Consider the following 17126-nt stretch of genomic DNA (forward strand, 5'->3'; position numbering starts at 1 on the left):
GAAACATGTATACACATACACAGGCGCCAACAAGAAAGTCCGCACTTGTAATTTTTTTAAAAACTGCAAATTAAGGCTAAATTTAATGTAACTATTTAAACAAACTATACCTCATTTGATTGGCCTTTTATTCTTCTATAATTTTACCTGTTCATATTTGACTTTTAATTGAAATATACTAGTGTTCATATCAATTTAGCTTTTCAGTGTCCCAATTTTTTTTCGCATTTAAATTATCCAAATAAATTGTTAATACTTCCTGCTTTTTTTACATCGTTCACTTCCGTATTATGTTTAAGCTATTTTAATGCAATTTTCTTACAAATAAATCTACTTTAACCCATTGACAACCATAAGAGCATTTTACAACGGCGATTTACCCACCGCCTTCCTTTTTTTTTTTTTTTTTTTTTAAATTTATTCTCCATTTTTTAATACACTTTTCTTAAAAAACATTCATACATTTTCTTCTACACTACCAACATAAATAAATAACTCCGAAAATGTTTTTTTAAATTCTATTACAAATAAATAATCAACGCAACAAGAAAACATTGTTTTACTGCGTACGTTTTCAGAGTCTCAATTGTTTTTGTTTTTTTTTGCGTTTAAATTAAAAGATATATCAAAATTTGAATTTAACTTTAAGTATTATGGTATTTGTTCAGTGCACATTTACCTATAAGCATGGCAAACCACTTATAATTCAATGGCTGGAAGTCTTTTTTTTAAATAAACAATTATAAACAGAACGCTCATAGAAATCTATCTATATTCTTTTTTTTAATATATACTTTCATAGAAATGTTTCTGTTATGTCAGAAATAACTATTTTCTTTACGTCACAAGTTTCACGCTCATACATTAATTCCATAGCTAATTTAACATACTGACCCAACAGGTCACACGTAGTCTAGTAGATATATAAAAAGAGAGAAAGAGAGATAGGGTGTTGATAGATTTTTTCCAAAAAGATCGGGTAGTTGCTGTAGGAAATCTCAAGTGTGAGAGCTCAATGCAGAGCATACATAAAAATCATAAGAAAAAAAAATCCAGCACAAACTCATTATAAATTTATTTCAACTGAGTGTGGGCCTCATTAGACGAGACAAGCTAGTTAGGTCTTTCGCCAACTTTAAAGTATTTTACTTAATCACTTAGCAACCGTTTTTATGTTATTCTCCAGGTATCAGGTCAGTTATTGCAGTTATATGGCTTCATCAGGACTCGAGCTCCCTCTGCATTTGGTATTACTGGTGAAATCCAGAGTCGTGTTTCCAGTGACCTTGTCAAGACTGTCAGTGGACTTTGTTTGTTGTCTTTCTCTGCTCTTTTTTCCGGCAATTTTTCCTAACATGAAGCTTTTTTCCAAGCCGTCTGCCTGCATTAAGTGGCTGAAGAACTTTAACTGTCTGGCATGGATGGTATTGAGTAGTGATCTGCTGTCCTTTACATTACTCATGTTTGTTCAAGCTGGAGATGGAGAATCCTTACGGATGCCAAATCGTCACCTGCTAACTCAAATATTCCAACAGAGAGATCTTTTTAAGATTCTGAATGTCCTTTCAAGTGCAATTATTTGAATCTCTCTTGCACTTGGTTCACTGGATATATTTGCGAGGTAGTTTTTGAAATTTTTTCATGAGCCCAGTTGCTCCTATAATAACTGGAATCATAGGTTCCCGTTTCTTTTCATCTCACACAAGACCTTGGTATTTGGTTATTTTTTCCTCTTTTAGCTATTGCTTTGCGACTGACACTACGTGCTGGGTACCGTTACACTTGGTGATGCTATTGGAGCACAAGATGGAGCAGGTGCTAGCATAATTGCAAGAATTAAGAGTAGTTCAGGAAACTTCTGTCATTACTAACCAGCAGAGCGTTTCCACTGTCAACTAAAGGAATAGTCTATCAAAACTTGTCTATACAGTGTGATGATGAATAGAATAAAAACCTGCCAATGAGGATTGAGGACATGCGTTGCATGGGGAAAAGAAAAATTGATATGAAAATGTTATGATGGGTGTTAGGGATAGTTTGTTTTTTGTTTACTAAGAGTCATTGCTTATCAAGGCCCAAAGGCCACTCGAAAATAAAGGTTGATGAGACACACTGTGATGATGGTGAAAACTTTGGCAGAATCGGTGGAGCAGGTGCTAGTGTGGTTAGAAGAATTAAGAGTGGGTGGAATTAAGAGTTCAAGGAACTTCTGTCATTACTAACCAGCAGAGCATTACCACTGCCAAATAATGAAAGAGTCTATGAGGCATGTAAACCCAGGATGATAATGTATGGAAGTGAAATCTGTCCTCTCGTTGTGATAGATGAGAATGTATGTGTGTGTGTATGTGTGTGTGTGAAAATTCCTCCTTCCTTATAGGTTCGTGTGTGTGTGTGTGAATTCCTCCTTATAGGTTCCAAGACGGCTGACCTTATGTTTGGAAAATTTCACACAAAGGTAATTTATACGTCTTAGATATCTTTTGTACAGAAATTCATCCCATAAGTATCGAAAATAAGCCAATCTTAAAAATAGCTTTTCATTCTTTATAGATATAAAAAAGAATAATTTTACATGGGAAATATTTGACATTATACCGGCCAAGAGAGATAATAAAATTTCAGCAAATCATTTCCTCTTAAAAAAAAATTTATTATAATCTGGAGCTATAGCTTAGTGGTAGAGCATTCAACTACAGATCGAATGATCCCCCTGTTCAAGCCAGCGTTACCTCACCATTTTATTTCAATTTTTTATTAATGAGTTCAATTTATGATACAAGATGTACCATTTAAAATCGCCGCAAATCATTTTCGTTTGCATATTTTAAAACTAAACATTAATCAGAAGTGACTTTTCTAGAGCATTCATGTCATGCCCAAATATCAGCTGACGTCATATTGTAAACACAGACGGAATTTGATGAACAACATTACCATTATCATTTTTTAATTTTTTTTTTTTTTTTTTGCGAATTATTCCTCATAATATATAATAATCAATAGAGGATATAAGAATACATACGCAATCTGCATAAGTTAAAATATCATGTTTGAGTGTATTGTACAACCGGGCGACCAGTTAGTGATAAGATAAATGTGTAATACGAGTCCTAAAGACAGGCTTAGTTCTGACGACCTCAGAGGAAGATTAAAAGGGTTTACTATTTATGCATAACTTGCAATTTATTTCCAAAACTATTTTTATTCATAATTAATTTTCTACTCATCATTTTTCGTAATTTTTGGATATGTTACTAATTTCAACATGACAATTAAGTAGATACCATCAGTTTTAATTGAAATTCAATATTTCGATTTCGTTCTTATTCCAAAGAAGCACCCACTTTTTAAATTAGTAAATCGGTCAACACTAAATTCTTACTGACAATGGCCGTTTTCTAAAGTGAGTTCATCTAAAAACATGAAACGGAAACTGGTTAAGACAAAGCGAAATAGAATTGATTTTAATGCTTTTTTCTTACTAGAGAGTTGCCAGTTATCAATGTTCAGAAATCACTCGAGGATAGGGGTTAATGATTGTCAGGTGGTTAACGAGACAATACTGTGATGATCGATAGTGGTGAAAAGTGGGCAGAAATTGATTATTTAAGAGGACAGTTCAACAAGAAATTGTTTACATTAGACTTGAAAACGACCATGTTATTAGTCGAACTCGGGAATCTGCACAGTCTGACAAAGATTTTAGACCTCAACAAGATACACCTGATGAAAGTCAGAGGTTACATCAACCGAAACATTGTGCGAATATTGATAAAAGGTGAATGAAATCCTAAATTTCAGTCTCGATTTCAGTTTTGGAAAAGTTGGGTCACGTGGTTATAAAAAAAAAAAAAAAACGTGGTCACGTGGTCCTACCTGGCACGGTCTCACATCAATTAGCAGAGCCTACTCTTTCAATCACCCCACCCCCATTAAAAATCAAATAGAAAAGACAAAGAATAAAAAACTATTTTTCTTATTTACAAACAAAACAGTTCTTATGTTGTTATTTTTTTAATTGGTTATTTTTATTGATTTTAAAAAATAAAAAAAATAAATTGTTTCACTTTTTGACCGTTTCATCTGTCATTTCTCTTTGATATACTGGACTTCATTTTCTTTTTTTCTTTTTACAAATCAAGGCCTGAACGCTACTCGAGGATAAGGGTTAATGTATGTTATGTGGTAGAGTGTAGTAATCGTTAATGTTGTAGATTGGGTAGACTTTGGATTATTTAAGGGGACGGCTCAACAAGAACTTGTATACATTGGACTTGAATGCTACCATGCTGTAATCGGTCGGGAAGCAGACCAATTGAACAGTGTTCCATAGGTGAGGAGTTCTGAGAAAGTAGCTTTGTTCATGGAATCTGCATTTACATTAAGGCACAGAAAGAGAATGTGGGAAATTGTTGATAGTGGTTGTAGCTAGTTGAGTTTTTGTGGAAGTTTGGCAAGAGGGGAAATTGGAGCTCAGACGAGCACTTGCCATGAAATAAGAATAGAGCAGAGAGTTCGTTTTCGATTTCTCATCTGTTAACTATACTGTAATATCTCTTTAATATTGTTTGTTCTATAAAAATCCCCACCACCACCACCCAAAAAAGGAAAAACTACAATAGGTTTCAAAACTAAGTTAATAAGACTAGAGGATGACCATACGACTAGAGAGCTTGTAGAGCGCGCGCACACGCGCACACGCGCACACAGTAGAAGTCCTGAGCCATGACCATCGTAATATTAATTTTTTTTTTTTTTTAATTAATATTGAATAAGTTTAGTTTCCGTATAAATCGGGTTTCCTTTTTTCTCTTTTTCAACGCATGTTTTTATTGTAAAAAGATCTTATTCATTATCGAGTGTCTGACGGTTCAATCGATCTAGCTTTGTTGCTAGGCCCTCAGGCGTGATGTTATTTTTCAGTGACACGGCCGTCGGCCTACAATTACGAAAGTCACGCCTGAGGTCTTCAACTCCCCACAAGATCAAAAGTGTAGTATCTGTTCTTCAAATGCTCCACTTCAATTTCTTGTTCTGTCAGTGGAGGGCCAGGGGAAGTCCTTAACGACTGAAACAATTTTTACTTTTCTTCCTTTTCTCCGCGTTAAGAAAGGACACTGGTACTGTCCGACTGTCCCGTGGGGAGGCATTGCATTGTAAATAGGAACTACTCAAGACTAGAGAACCCGTAGAGGAGGTTCCTAATAGGTAGAACCCCCGCCACCAAGATTAGACAAGTAGAAGAGGCTCCGCTAGTCTTATGACTTCTGAAATTTCTAATTTTATAGCGTGGCTTTGGACAGAAGTCCGCATGTAAATCGATACACCGGTTGTTGCCATGGAAATTGCTTGTTATAACCCTCCCCCTCAATCGCTACTTTATTATACGATCCCAAATTCAATTAGCGAAAATAATACAAACAACACGGCACTTTCTTGTGACGTTTATAGTTTTATTTATTTTTCTCATCGATTCACTATTCAGTGATATGCTCAAGCGATATTGAATCTTCTTGCTCACGTGTTTCAAACCGATATAAAGTATTTCACACTAGGGTTTGTATTACTGTACACAGATTCGAAAAAGTTGTCAAAAAACAAATATATAACAAATAAATGTTATCAAAGGCAAAATAAGTTACTTTTCTACCTAACTGGATATATTTTTCGTGTTTTTATTCAATGTAACATGTTTATTCAGCTCGAAAAACATACATTGTTTACCGATGTATTGGAAAATTCAAAATGGCGCCCACGCCCAACCAACACTCTCTTTAACACGGTAAGTTCAGGAAAAGGTGTTATAAATAATAAACTAGACAAAATATTTTAAAAAAACACCGAATATATGTCAACCTATGTTACGGTAACATATATTGAGCGAGTTTCTAACAGTATTTTGTCGAGTTTTATATTTATAGCATCTTTTCCCAAACTTACCGTGTTACAGAGAGACTCGGGCGTCATTTTGAATTTTCAAATACATCGGTAAACACTGCATGTTTTTCGAGCTGAATAAACATCTTACATTAAATAAAAACACTGAAAACATATCCAGTTTAGTAGAAAAGTAACTTTTCTTGCCTTTGCTAACATTTGTTATATATTTGTTTTTTGACAACTTTTTCGAATCTGTGTACAGTAATACAAACCCAAAGATTTTAATTCGAATTATCTAAAGGTTTTCAGTAACTTAATCAAATAAAAAAATTCTAATTTTAATAAAACTTTAATTATAAAATTTTACCTTAAAAAAAAAAAAAAAAAAAAAAAAAGTGGTGCTTGTTAAAAGTCAACGGATCGATTTTTTTTTTTAATATGTCGTTTTAAGCAAAAAAAACATTACGTACTTCATTGTCATGTCGAAAATAGTAATATATCCGAAAATTACAAAAACTCATCGAGTAGCAAGTTATTTATAGTTAAAAGTAAATTTTTACAGAAAACTGGGTAAAATTGCATTTTTGGGTTTGTATTACTGTACACATAGATTCGAAAAAGTTGTCAAAAAACAAATATATAACAAATAAATGTTATCAAAGGAAAGATAAGTTATTTTTCTACCTAACTGGATATATTTTTGTGTTTTTATTCAATGTAACATGTTTATTCAGTTCGAAAAACATGCAGTGTTTACCGATGTATTGGAAAATTCAAAATGGCGCCCGACTGTCTGTTTAACAAGGTAAGTTTGGGAAAAGATGTTATAAATAATAAACTAGACAAAATACTATTAAAAAACAACCGAATATATGTCAACTTATGTCACGGTAACATATATTGAGCGAATTTCTAGCAGTATTTTGTCTAGTTTATTATTTATAATACCTTTTCCCAAACTTCCCCTCTCCGAGAGAGAGTCGGGCGCCATTTTGAATTTTCCAATACATCGGTAAACACTGCATGTTTTTCGAGCTGAATAAACATGTTACACTGAATAAAAACACAAAAAATATATCCAGTAAGGTAGAAAAGTAACTTATCTTGCCTTTGATAACATTTATTTGTTATATATTTGTTTTTTGACAACTTTTTCGAATCTGTGTACAGTAATACAAACCCGCATTTTTCTTAGAGGTTGTAAAGTAGATGATGAAGAGTTCAACCACAGAGAGCATAATTCGCAACGCAAAATTTACATTGCACCGTTATGAAGAATGTTCCGTTGTAGTTAAAGTAAACATTTACCCTTGATTTTCTTTTATATCAATTAATGAACCACATTTTTTTTTGTTTTTGAAAACTTTCTTGTAATTTCAAATGTCTGCTAAAAAATTCTTCCGCGATGTGACAAGTCACTTTACTACGCGCGTGCACGCATCATGTAAGAATAGCATAAACGAAGGTGGTGAGATGGCACAAAATAGTGCGAGGATTCAGGGGTTAATACCATGCAAACGGTAAATTTGCGACGGGTTTGAATATCAGATTCGTTGTCAGCGACCCCGAAAATCTCGTAAAATAAAACAAATTTTATTGGTCGGTGTTCTGTTTTAGTTAAGTAAACATTTACCAATTTTTTTTTCTATACAATTAACTTTAAAACAACTTTTACAGGGTGACAAAAAAATAAAAAATAAATAAAATGAAATAAAACGGGCCCAAACTCTAATTAGGCCCCGTTTCTTAATGTTTTTTTCTGAATGAAATGAAACTTTAGTCATAACTAGTTTATTATATTCAAAGCATCACATCAAAACAGGGTCTTTGGCCTTTTTTCCGTTGACTGTAAAATGCTCAGAAAAACAATTGAGTGTCCTGTTTTTTTTGGGGGGGGGGTCACCCTGTATTTTAAACTAAAATTTAGTTTTAATTAAAAATGAAAAGTAATTTATATTTATGCAGCAAAAGATTTCGCCGAATTTATGTGTCCACTAGCTCTCTTCATAAGTTCATAAATATACAAACTAAACAGATTCAGTGAAGTAAGTACCGTTTCGGCGTTTCACTCAATCTGGATTTTGGATTTTCTGATCAAGATGCGAGTTCAGTTGGTCTACGAAATTGCAAGCGACAGCAATGTTGATTTTTTTTTTTTTTTTTTTTTTTTTTTTTTTACTCATTAATCGTGCATTCCTCAAGTTTTGATCGGTAAAACAAAGTAATTTTTTTACTTGAAATGACTCGTCATGCAATAATGTTTAAGATAAGAAACATTTTTAATGCCTTATTTTTCTCATGTCACCCTCAACGCAACCGGGGCAACCCCTATTTAGCGACATTTCCAGATTTTCCTAACTTTTGGATAAATTACTACTTTCGACATGACAATTAACTATAGTCTTGTTTTCGCTTCAAATGACATATCTAAAAAAAAAAATTGTTACTTCACGGGGAACGTGGACCCTGTGTAAACGGTGTTTTTTATTTAATGACTGCTCCCTGTACGCGCATGCACAAAAAGGTTTTCATTGGTTTATTTAATCACGAAAACTTTTTTGAAGGTACTATTTGACGCAAAAAAAAAAATAAATAAATAAAAAAAGTAAAAATGGGGAGGGGGCAAAAAAGCCAAAAGCATTATTTGAATATTATGAAAAAATAACTTTAAAAAATATTTAGTGAAGAAAATAAAAAAATCCAAATAAAATTCAAAAAAATATAAAAACAAGAACGAAATAAAAGAATCAAATTTACTCAATGAATAAAAATGGGGGCGGTTTGCGGTTGTATACACAGATTCGAAAAAGTTGTCAAAAAACAGATATATAACAAATGTGATCAAAGGCAAGATAAGTTACTTTTCTACCTAACTGGGTATGTTTTTAGTGTTTTTATTAAATTTAACATGTTTATTCAGCTCGAAAAAACGGTAAAACTATACAAACACCGTGACAGCGAATTAACCCTAACCCCAACCCCAACCCCAACCCCAACCCTAACCCTAACCCTAACCCTAAACCTAACGCTGTCACGGTGTTTGTATAATAATACCGAAAAAACAGTGTTTACCGATGTATTGTAAAATTTAAAATGGCGCCCGAATCTCTCTTTGGCACAGTAAGTTTGGGAAAAGGAGTTATAGATAAAAAACTAGACAAAATACGGTTAAAAACTCGCTCAATATATGTTACCGTGACATAGGCTGACATATATTCGGTGGGTTGTAACAGAATTTTGCATAGTATTTTTATTTTTAACTTCTTTTCCCAAACTTACCGTGTCAAAGAGCGGGCGCCATTTTAAATTTTACAAGACGCCGGTAAACACTGTTTTTCGAGCTGAATAAACATGTTACATTGAATAAAAACACTAAAAACACATCCAGTTAGGTAGAAAAGTAACTTATCTTGCCTTCAATAACATTTATTTGTTATATATTTGTTAGACAACTTTTTCGAATCTATGTGTGCAGTAATACAACCCCATATTTTTTTAAAATAAAATAAACATATGCTTGATTTAAAAAAAAGTGTGTACACGAAGAAAGTGAAAGAAAACCTTTTGCGCATTTCAGAGAGCAGTCATTAAATAAAAAAGAAAAACACCGTTTACGCAGGGTCCACGTTCCCTGTGAGGTACCAAAAAATGTTAACAAGCATTGATTTTTTTTTATATCTTTTGTTTTCTAAATAAGTGCAAATCTAAATAAGCAACTTTTTTAAGCGTAATTTTAAAAAAGCACCAAAAATTATTCGCAAAAGAAGATGGTCCCCAGAAAAAAAAATAGGGATTTCGTGCGAAATAGACAAGGGAGATAATCTATGTGAATAACAGGCAACAACAAAAAAAAAGGGGGAGCAAAGGTTCATCTTTTTGTTTTGTTTTAACGAAGCGTAAGCGATGGTAGTATTATTGCAATAATTTTTAGAGGTGACAGATTATTATTGCATTGTTGACAGGTTTAGCCATTTTAAACAAAAAAAGACGAGGTCGTCTTATGAATAAATACCCCCTCCTCCCCAAAAAGCGGAGGAGTAATTTGTCCGACACTAGCACGCTCTGTTTGCTTGCCTCCAGAGTTAGACCCACCCCCTTAGTTTTAAAATGGGAGCTCTCCAGCTCTCCTAAAAAGACACATTAGATTGGGGGAAAAATTAAAATTACCTCAGTCCAGAAGGATCTCTTAATCATTATTACACCTTAGTTCCAGTGCGAAAGCTAAAGGTCATATTTTCCCCCAAAATCCGGTGTTTATACGCTTACTGTGCCAACTGCCGAGTGCCGCGCTATTTTTAATAGTATTTTCAAGTTTTACGATACCTTTTTGATTTATTAAATTGTTACGTGAAAGTACAGAATAGTTACAAAACACCCCCCCCCTCTTCGTGTTAAGCATGGTTTTCTAAACAATAGTTATTATTTCAGCACGGTACAATAAGTGCATACGTACCCCACTCCCCCCTAAACGTCTGTGACTGATTGAACAAAGTCTACTATCAGTTCTACTTCTACACTCAAGCAGAAGATGAAAAAAAAAATCATAGATCAAGACACTTTCCCCAATCCAGAGTAGTGAATTTTAAAAAAAATCTTTTTGGGGTGGGGGCGTTAAAAACCGAGCTTATATCTAATTTTGCACTTGTGAGGAGGCAATTAGGTACTTAATCAGTTTACGGACCGTGCGAGACTAATAAAGTTCATTATTTAGACAACCATTCTTAACATGGGGAGGGGGCTTTTAAACTATTTTGTACTTTCATCTAACAACTTAATGAACAAAAGACACCGTAAAAAAATGTAATTTGAAAATTCTATCTAAAACATAACACGGTCCGTAAAATGCACAAGTACCGGCAAATAAATAATATAATAAATATATAATAAATAACTAGTACCGGGCATTACCCCACTCTTTCTTGGGAGGCGGAGGGTACGTGTCGTATAAAGCCTCTCATTCACGAAGGAGTGCCGACGGGTGTATACAAGCATTTTTATTCTCATTGTGTCCCTTGAGGGGGTAGATTTTCACGCCACATTAAAACCGAAGTTGGGCTTAACTTGCCCTCGTGGGGAGACAAGCACTTATTCAGTAATAGGCTTTTATGAGAGTAACACCGAGCAAATTGTTTTCATTTTATTTTTAGGAGACTTCCGTACAGTGACTTTCTAAATTTGTTTGGGGAGGTTAAGCTACAAAAGTGCCAAAAAAAAAAAAAAAAAAAAAAAGTTTGGGCTAGGATCAAAGTATAGTGTCGCTTTTGATTTAAGTCAGAATAGAAGAAATCCTTCGAGACTAAGGTAGATTGTGATCACAGTTCAGGGTGTCTCTTTTTTTTTGGGGGGGGGAGTCTACAGTTTCATGCTAAAATCTGACCTTGCGTTTTTGTACTCGTGGGGAGGGAAATCAATAGAGAATATCATTCGTCAATTATTTTATATTATAATTCTCTATAATTCATTAAATTATAAATTATTTTAAATTATAATTAACCAAATACAAAATTAATAGTTAAATAATAACAAAACAAGAGAAAAAAAATTTAAGTTCCGCGAGTTTTTGTTTTGTTGGTTTGGAGATTCCACATTTTTCAATGAAGATATTTTCGTATTTGTAAGTTTAACCAACTTGAAAATAAGTTTTAATAATTAAATACATTCAGCTGGTTATATTAATTTACATAAATAATTTTTCTTTTTAAATATTGAAATTTTAACTAGTTTAAAACAAAGACAACATTTTTAGAAGGAATTTCCTTGCACGCAGAAAATTCAATGATTCGGAATTTTTGTGTGTGTGTGTGTGTTTTTTTTTTTAGGTGAAAAACAATTGCCGAAATTTTATGTCAATCAAACTCAATTTATAAATGTTTAAAAAGATGTTTGAAATAATGATGATAATTATGATCATAATTATCAATTCCATTTCATTCATCATTTAAAAAAAAAACAAAAAAAACATACAACATTGGCAATAGCCACGTGGTTGATTTTAAAATTACGGGCGTACATATTTCATCTTCCTAATATTAAAAATATGAATATCATCTTTATTTTTCCCCCCTATTTTTTTTTTTTTTTTTTTTATATAAAAGAAAAATACAAATCCTAATGACAGGTGCTCTTTCCGATAACAATCCTTAATTTTTTTCCCACACTACTAGTCGGCATAAGATAAAATTAGAACCTTAATTCACTGTAGTTTCCGAGCATTGTTATATAAAGAAGCACCTGTTACCATAATTATATAATGTTATCTTGAACATTTCAGCTTTAAAATGCCTTCCACTGACAACATGATATGATACTTGTGCATCTATGTTACCGCGCTGAAATAATAACGTTATTTAGAAACCCATTCTTAACATTGTGGGGGGGGGGCTTGTAACTATTCTGTACTTTTACCTAACAATTTGATAAAAATATACCAGAAAACTCATAACTTTAAAATACTATTTGAAAAACAGCACGGTACCTTATCTGCATAAGTACCCATTATTTTAACCAAAAGCAGTTTAAGAATAATTGTGCTTAATTGTCTTTTGGGCTTTGTATAAATAAATATTTCAAAGTGCAGTATCTGTTCTGATGTTGCATTGTTGTTGCACTTAGTCATTTGCGCCATTGATCTGCGATGAGAAATCCTTATGGACTGAGGCAATTTTAATTTTTGTCCCAATCCAGAGTGCACTTTTTTTTTGGGGGGGGGGAGTCACCATTTAAAAAAAAAATAAAAAGGGCATTTTTTACGACGACCTAACCCAGCGTCAGCCCTCCCCATGTTAAGAAAGGTTTTCGAGGTTGGGGGGGGTATTCCGAAAGCCGTTCTTAACATGGGGAGGTTGGAGGTGTTTATACTACGCTAGATTAGGTCGTAAAAAAAATACCTAAAAAAAAAAAACAAAAAAAAAAACAATATTACTCTCATCTCATGGGGGTGGCAAATTACATAACACCGTAACAATTGTTTTGGCACGTGTGCATTTTAACAGCCCCGTAGACACTTAGAAAGGCATTCTGAACATAGGAAGTGGGGGAAGAGAGCGTTTTGTTAACTCTTCCCTTACCGTGGACGGGACTCGCCTAAAATGAAAGGCAAAATAAAATGTTCAATGCACAAGTGACATTAGGTTATATTGTTAAAGTATTTTTTTTTGGGGGGGGGGTATTAAATTCTTAATTGAATCAACTTGCTATAAAAATAAAAAATTTGGCTTAGTGTCAACCATCTTAAGCCTTTCAAGATAATTATAATTACGGTGCTAGTGCACTTATTGATCCGCGCTATTTTTTAAAAATCGTATTTCTAAGTTTAATTAAAGTTTTTTTTTTTTATTCAATTGTATAGTTAAAGTATAGAATTGGTACAAAGCACCATCCCTATGTTAAGAATGGCTTTTTAAATAACGTTATTTCAACACGGCTCAATAAGTGCACTAATACCATGATTACAATAAAAAGTCAATTTATTTCCGTTGTTTAATTTTCGGTTTTTCTTTTTTTATTTATTTTTTATTCCACATTGGCTTACGCAATAACAACGGAAGTTATATCATATTTGAAAGACAGAAGAAAATATTCAACTATTCCAAAAATAAAAACAAAAAAAAAAAAAAACTTTTTTTAAAACAAAAATGGCATTCAATAGAGTATGAAAGAGGCTTATATTTATATAGTTTTTTTTGGGGGGGGGGGGTCGTGTTTGTTGAGACACAAATACTCACCTACGCACGTAGCAGCCAGTACAGTGACCGCCTCCACGGGGGGTCCACAGTCCGGAAAAAGGGGATTCAAAATATAGTTTGCGAAAGTAAGGGCCGTGATCGCGTTACCGGTTGGTATCACGATGATGTTGGCCACCCATAGGTAAAGGAAGGCCGGGAATCCACCATAAATGTTTTTGATGTATGCGTAGTCCGCTCCAGAGTCCGGTATACACGTTCCTAGTTCCGCGTAGCACATGGCCCCGACAAGGGCCATCATACCGCATAGCGCCCATACGATGATCGACAAGCCGGGCGAACCGGCTTCTAGGAGTACACCCTTCGGGGAAACGAAGATGCCGGATCCGACCACGATCCCCACGATGAAACAACATCCATGAAAAAGTCCGAGTTCTTTCTTTAGTTTTACGGGTTCCGATGCGTCGGCTACTAGGGTAGTGTTTTCTTCAGGACCAACTCCGTCTATGCCGCCGTTGGCAGCGACGGACTTTTCAACCATTTCTTCTTGTCCCCTGAGAAAGTTGATCGTCCTCTTAAGAGAGAACCTATACTAATAGTTGTGGCGAATGACGGCAAATTTAATGAGAATTTTGTTTGAAAATAAATAAATAAAAATAGATGCCGCGTGTGCTAAACTTGTGGAGAGAAAAAGGAAAGAAGAGTGACGTAGGAACCACGTGATCCTATCTCTCGCTCTTTCTTTTCCGTCCGTTTTTTTCTTTCTTTCAGCGTGTCTTTTTTGTAACCTCTTCGATAAAAAAAAAAAGAACAACTAATCACTTGAATTATTATATTAATGTTAAAAAAAAGAAGACAGAATTAATGCAATTCTCCTAATCTGTTTAAATTAACTAAAATCGCTAAACGGCAGATCTAAAATGCGATTTGTTAACTTAACACACCTTGACTCACTCAAGTTGCACTGTTTAAGTTTCTCTTTCTTTTTAAAACTTAATTTGTTGTTGTTTTTGTATTTTGTATTTTTCCCGCCTTGTTTTCATAAAACACTCTTATGTTAAAAAGAATTTTTTTTTAGCTCAACAAAAATATATTCATTAAAAAAAATTTCAATCCAAAATAACTTTTAACTAAAAAATTACTTAGAAAAAAGAGTTTTTATTTTCATTCATTTTTTTTCACTATTACGAAAATTAGAAATTTATCAGAAACCCTTTTTTTTTTTTTTAAGAAAAGTTTTTTAACAATTCATTAAAACTACTCTATCCGTTTAAATATTAACCATGTTTAAAGTAAATGAAAATTTAAAATAAATTTTAAATGTGAATACCTGGTGTTGTGTGTAAAAACGCAGTTCTCGTGGTCTTACAAATGATCTGTTCCGATCAGACACAGGCCGGCGATGACGGACAGATTTCAAATTGTAGAATTTATTAATATAATAAAAAAAATGCGTACCTGCTTGTTTGTTTATTTATTTATTTATTTATTTATTATAGTGATTCGAAATAAGAAATTTATTAATTCGGTTTTATTAAAATAACTTCGTTATAATTTATGCTTGTTTTATCGTGTTGTGTGGGAACTAATGAAGTATGATTTTAAAACGGTTAATTAGTGATTTGTTTTTGAGGGACAGTATGTTTTATGCGCGGAAAACATACATATACAACACTTTATTTTATACTTGAATTTCGATGGACTTTTTTTTTTTCACTTTTTAGTAAATAATCTAGGCTTGCTGTTCTATCAAAACACTAAAATTTTAGTAATATTAATAATTGGACCGTGAATTTGTAACAGACAAGTTTATTTGTTTGTTTGTTTTTCAACAAACAAACAAATAAAAAATGCAAGTAAAACTAAAAATTTGTTTTAATAAAAAAAAAAAAAAAGAGATTCAGTTTTATATTTGCTAAAAATTACTGGAAACAGTAAAAGCAAATATTGCAAAAGTTGGGGTAACCTGCAGGTGCCTTTCTTTAATTTAGTATAATAAATCGGGCTCTTCTTGCGCTGTTCGTTATGACCTGCGTCGACCAGACATTGGCCGGCGACGATAGTTCGATTTTAGATAATAGTACGTTTCTTTTTTTTTTTTCTTTTTTTTTTTCTTTGCACCGTTAATTCTTATTAGCGTACTCCAAATCCCTCCCTCATCAAAACCTAGACGTTTTTAGCACCTCTTAAAAATAGCGCTTCTTCTCTTTCAAGAACTTTTCTTTTCTTTCTTTTTTTTTAGGTTTTCTCAAACTACAAACTTTAATTTCTAACTTTTAAACGGAATTATTGTTTGCTTCTTTCTCTCTCTCTCTCGTTTAAAACTAAAAACTAGCAACTAAAAAGAAGAAAAAAACAAAAAAAGAAAGACACGCTACTTATGTCGACAAATTCTACGAGTTCCAGCGAGCAAAAAGAACCGCTCGCTACTGACTTATTTATTAAAAGCACGTATGTACGCCCACCTCTCTCCACAGACCACACCTTTATCTAATCTTTAAATAAATCTGTTCTGAGCGTAAGTGCGCTCAACTACTCACGTACTCAGTATATTTTCTTTGTTTTGTTTTTTTTTACTTTATGTGTAGGATGGTTTAGAGGTGTACGTGTATTTGTGTGTGTGTGTGTGTGTGTGTGTGTGTGTTTAATGTGAACCTATTTTTGACAAAGTTAAAATGAGATATGATTTTTAAATGACAATTTAGCCCCTTTTTTTAGTTAGCGTTTTTTTGTTTTTGTTTTTTTTTTTGTTTTTTTTTATCAAGTTCGAAGAGCGAAACAAATCCTTTCTTTTGGTAAGTCTCGTTTTCTGCCAAACACGTCCGTTTTCTTCTGTTTTCTGTATAGAGAAAAAAGAAATAAAAACTTAATTATTAATTCAAAAAATTAATATTAAGACAATACTTTTTAGGTTTCGGAATTTTTTAGATGAGAGCTGGTTATTCGTATTATTTGGATTCATTGAACTACTATTTTCATCTTGAGTGTTATTTTCACAACGCTTTGGTCGATGTAACCTCCGATCTTCTTCAGGTGTATTCTGTCGAACTTGTGAATCTGCACAAAATTTCAAACGGAACTCTTTAAGAAATGGTCCTGGATATGACCTTAAACTATATCCGATGGTGAGGCCCCAGCTTGCGGGCTTTGGGGAGTGTGGATCCACCTCTTAATTGCCATTGCTCCCAGGTCCACTCTGACCCGGAGTGGTAGTACTTGTTAATGTCCCAACTATGGGTTAAATAGAAACTGACTTGAAAAAAATATATTTTCTAATAAAAAAACTTTTCTTAAAAATAACTGGATTTGGTATTAAATAACCTGAAGAGGGTTGATATGCCGTAAATCAATAACAACCAATAACAATAGAACTGACCCGTGACGTTTTGGATAAAGTACTTGGTAAAATTCAGCTGTAAACTCGCACTCTTCTGGAGGTCGAAGGTTCAATCCTCAGTGTGGTTGACACTCGAAATACAATTGTAAATTCGGACCTCAAAATTTTGTGCAGAATCTAGAGTTCAACAGAAATATTCCAGAATTCAACAAGATACACTCAAG

General features: G+C 33.3%; 1 protein-coding gene and 1 long non-coding RNA gene across 2 annotated transcripts in view; one reads left to right on the plus strand and one right to left on the minus strand.

The window, feature by feature from the left end:
* LOC145254638 (large neutral amino acids transporter small subunit 2-like) overlaps positions 1-17126 on the minus strand; it is a 314875-nt gene that overhangs the window by 203549 nt on the left and 94200 nt on the right. Inside the window, exon 3 of the mRNA XM_080113258.1 lies at positions 13608-16404. Coding sequence (XP_079969384.1) covers positions 13608-14106 — 499 coding nt within the window. The 5' untranslated portion in view covers positions 14107-16404. The remainder of the gene's footprint in view (positions 1-13607; positions 16405-17126) is intronic.
* LOC145254640 (uncharacterized) overlaps positions 1-17126 on the plus strand; it is a 215573-nt gene that overhangs the window by 169177 nt on the left and 29270 nt on the right. The window lies entirely within an intron of this gene.

This window comes from Euprymna scolopes, chromosome 30 (genome assembly GCF_053919585.1).
Source record: "Euprymna scolopes isolate OS-2025 chromosome 30, ASM5391958v1, whole genome shotgun sequence".
Lineage (NCBI taxonomy): Eukaryota > Metazoa > Mollusca > Cephalopoda > Sepiida > Sepiolidae > Euprymna > Euprymna scolopes.